This window comes from Chaetura pelagica, unplaced genomic scaffold, assembly GCF_000747805.2.
Source record: "Chaetura pelagica isolate M959 unplaced genomic scaffold, ChaPel_1.0 scaffold1391, whole genome shotgun sequence".
Lineage (NCBI taxonomy): Eukaryota > Metazoa > Chordata > Aves > Apodiformes > Apodidae > Chaetura > Chaetura pelagica.
In genome coordinates this window covers 78814-82572 of record NW_009952169.1, presented here as the reverse complement: position 1 = coordinate 82572, position 3759 = coordinate 78814, and the positions used below count along the sequence as shown (strand labels likewise).

Below are 3759 nucleotides of genomic sequence, written 5' to 3'. Positions count from 1 at the left end.
GGAGGAGGACTCCTTGGTACTGGCGGCTCTTCAAGGTCTTCAAGGTGAGTCGTGGAGGGGGGGGGAAACACGAGCTGCTCCCCCAAACCAGGCATCCCCCTCCCTGGGGCTGGGCTTTGCAACAGGGACACGGGAAGGTGGGATGGGGGGACAGGACATGGGGCAGCTCCTGGGGTGTCTCATCTTGGGGGGGGTCCCTGCTCACAGCTGCTCCCCCCAGGTGCCGGTGGAGCTGGTGCTGCTGCTCACTGTTCCTGTCGTGGACCCTGACAAGGATGACCTGAACTGGAGGAGACCCCTCAACTGCCTGCACATCCTCACCAGCCCCTTGCTCTGTGTCCTCACCCTGAAGTCGGGCACCTGTAAGAGCCTTGGACACCCAGGAGGGGACCAAGATGGGGATCAGAGGAGCCTTTCGGAGCTGTCACCCCATCCTGGGGGGGGCAGGACAGGCCAGCCAAGAGCCAAGCTGGGGGGGTGGGCTTGCAGCTGGATGGCTCCATCCTTCCCCCAGGGCTGGGGCTTTGGGATCCCCAGCATCCAGGTTTTGGGGGAAAAAAATGGGACAAGCCCAGGCTATCTGGGGAAACTGAGGCACCGGGGGGAGCAGTGCCAGGAGGGCTTAAGGGAGAGGTGGTTGTTAGGGGCTTTACCTCATACCTGGTCAGATCCCCAGCCCACCTGGTGCCTGCTCTGATGTTCCCTTTCTCCACCACGTGCAGACGGGCTGTACCAGATCCAGGGCATCTTCCCAGTCTGGGCACTGGTCACACTGGTTGGCTCTGTCCTGGCCATCATCATCTTCCTCACCACAAGCAATGAGGAGCCACCCAAGTACCACTGTGTAAGGTGTCCCCCAGCCCTGAACACCCACCTGGGACTAGCCTTGGACCAGGCTGAGGATCCTGGGGGCAGAGCAGGAACTCCTTCCCAGCCTCCCAGCATCCCCAGGAGGGACATGGCTGGCTGGAGGTGTTCAGGGATGCACCCAGGGACCAACTTGTCCCTCTCCCTGGCAGGTGTTTGCCTTCCTGGGGTTTTTAGCCAGCGCCATGTGGATCAACGCCGCGGCCACCGAGCTGGTGAACATCCTCCGGACCCTGGGGGTCATCTTCCAGCTGAGCAACACTGTGCTGGGCTTGACACTGCTGGCCTGGGGCAACAGCATCGGTGGTGAGGGCTCTGCTGTGCCCCGGGGCCACGCCAGGGCCACCACACCTGGCACCCTCCAAGGTCTCCCCTTTTCCCCCTGCAGACACTTTCTCCGACCTCACCATGGCACGGCAGGGCTACCCCCGCATGGCCTTCTCTGCCTGCTTCGGGGGCATCATCTTCAGTATCCTTTTGACTTGGGGCAGGGGCTGCCTCACTTTCCCTGCCTGCAGCCCAGGGAAAAGGCCCCACTCCTGGGGGGCCGCTGGGAAGGAGCTGGTTGGGGTCCAGAGTCCCTGGGAGGTTGGTGACATCCCTGGTGCCCACACAGCGTGTGGAGGGACTGGGGTGGCACTGGGGAGCTGCAGGGATGGAGCCAGCACCCTGGATCCCCCTGTCCCCACTGCTGGCCCAGCCCCAGCAGGGTTGGGGTTTGGGCCAGAGCCTGGTGGATTTGGGATCTACCAAAGGGAAGGGAGGGAAAAAGAGGCTGTGCCCCTCAGCAGCAGGCTTTAGGTGGTCCCCAAACCCTGCTCCTTGGGTTCTCCAGGCTGTGTTCACCACAAACAGGCCATGCTTTGACCAAGCCAACGAGCCATGGCGTGCAGGGAGGAGGAAGAGGGCTGGTGCTGTCCCCTCCTGGGGGCAGGAGGGCCATGGCTGGCTCAGTTGCTCCCCTGAGGTCCCCTGTGCTGTGTCTCCATCCTGAACGTGTCCCAGACATCCTGGTGGGCGTGGGACTCGGCTGCCTGCTGCAGATGACCAGCAGCCAGCTGGTGGTGAAGGTAAGGACAGGGTGGCACGGGTCAGGCTGGCAGCAGGACCCCAGTGTCACTCCACATCACTCCACATCTCTCTGGCAGCTGGAGCCTGACCCTGACAACCTCCTGGTCTGGATCCTGGCTGGAGCCCTGGGGCTGAGCTTGGTCTTCTCCTTGGTGTCGGTGCCAGCTCAGTGCTTCCAGCTGGGCAAAGCCTATGGCATCTGCCTCATCCTCTACTACCTGGCCTTCCTCTGCCTGGCCCTGCTCACCGAGTTCAGGGTGATCCATCTCTCTGCCATCTGACCAGCCCCACTGCCTCAGGAGATGCACGTCCAGCCCTGGCTGTTCCTCTGCCTCCCTGCTGGATCAGGGCTTCAGTCCCCTCTCCCTGTCCCTGCCAGGGGGACAAGGGCACCTTGACCCCAACCCTGCTGCTGCCACCACATGCTGGAGGCATCACGTGCCAGCCCAGCCCTTGGCCTGGGTGGTTGGTTGTGCTTTGGGAAAGGACAAGGAGCTGTTAGTCATTAGCTGCCTCCTCTCCCTGTTCTGGTTAATCCTGTTTAACTCACTGAGCAGGGGGGAGGTTAAGACCTCAAGCTTCCTCCTGTCCTGGTGGCTGGGGCAGAGGGGAGGGCAGCTCTAGCCCAAGGTCACAACAGGAGAGGTTTTTTTACCTCTTCAACCACTTCACTTTCCCCTCCCTGTCTCCATCCCAGCTGCTCCAGGACAGGGGCCTCATCCTCTACTACCTGGCCTTCCTCTGCCTGGCCCTGCTCACCGAGTTCAGGGTGATCCATCTCTCTGCCATCTGACCAGCCCCACTGCCTCAGGAGATGCACGTCCAGCCCTGGCTGTTCCTCTGCCTCCCTGCTGGATCAGGGCTTCAGTCCCCTCTCCCTGTCCCTGCCAGGGGGACAAGGGCACCTTGACCCCAACCCTGCTGCTGCCACCACATGCTGGAGGCATCACGTGCCAGCCCAGCCCTTGGCCTTGGTGGTTGGTTGTGCTTTGGGAAAGGACAAGGAGCTGTTAGTCATTAGCTGCCTCCTCTCCCTGTTCTGGTTAATCCTGTTTAACTCACTGAGCAGGGGGGAGGTTAAGACCTCAAGCTTCCTCCTGTCCTGGTGGCTGGGGCAGAGGGGAGGGCAGCTCTAGCCCAAGGTCACAACAGGAGAGGTTTTTTTACCTCTTCAACCACTTCACTTTCCCCTCCCTGTCTCCATCCCAGCTGCTCCAGGACAGGGCTGAAGTGGTCACGGTACAGGGGGTAACTCTGTGATGGGCTGAGCACGAATTTCTCAGTGCAGAGGACACAAACTGTTCACCCTGTGGGTTTGAAACAGCAGCCCAGACGAAGCCAGATGGGGTTAAGGTGAGACAAAGCTCCAGGGCAGTGCTTGGATTTAACCCAAGCAAAGCTGGAGGAAAAGAAAACAAACCCCAACAAACCAAGGGAAGTGCATTTCCCCTGTTGTTGTTTTTTTTTAAGTGTTTTTCCACGTGGGTTTCAGAGCCTCCTTTTCTCCTCCTCGGGGGTACAGAGCTGTAGGAAAGGACCAGGAGGTTTCCCACACAATGTGAACCTCTGGCAAGGAGATTAGGTTTAGGCAATGTTAAAAAAAAAATAAAATTAAACCCCACCTTGACTTGTGTTTGCTGCAAGGGTTTGTTCTCCTCCTTTGGCCCCAGCAAGGTGTCTCTGGGCTTGCTTGGAGGAGGAAAGGGAACACCCTGGGCTTCTGTGCTGAGCCAGCAGAGGGGCCTGACCCCCTGGGTGTTGACCCCAGGGGCTGGGGGAAGTGGTTTCCCCATGGTTCCCCAGCAGCTGGTTTCCCAGCAG

The 3759-nt window shown here is 60.2% G+C and overlaps 1 protein-coding gene across 1 annotated transcript; it reads left to right on the top strand.

Annotated features, from left to right (window-relative positions):
* Nucleotides 1-4: 4 nt before the first annotated feature.
* Nucleotides 5-2219, top strand: SLC8B1 (solute carrier family 8 (sodium/lithium/calcium exchanger), member B1; the record flags this gene model as incomplete). Its single annotated transcript, XM_010007291.1, has 7 exons — nt 5-44; nt 221-362; nt 723-844; nt 1020-1173; nt 1256-1336; nt 1873-1937; nt 2022-2219. Coding segments are annotated over 7 exons (802 nt in total), but the record flags the coding sequence as incomplete, so codon positions are not given.
* Between the last annotated feature and the right edge of the window lie 1540 nt (nt 2220-3759).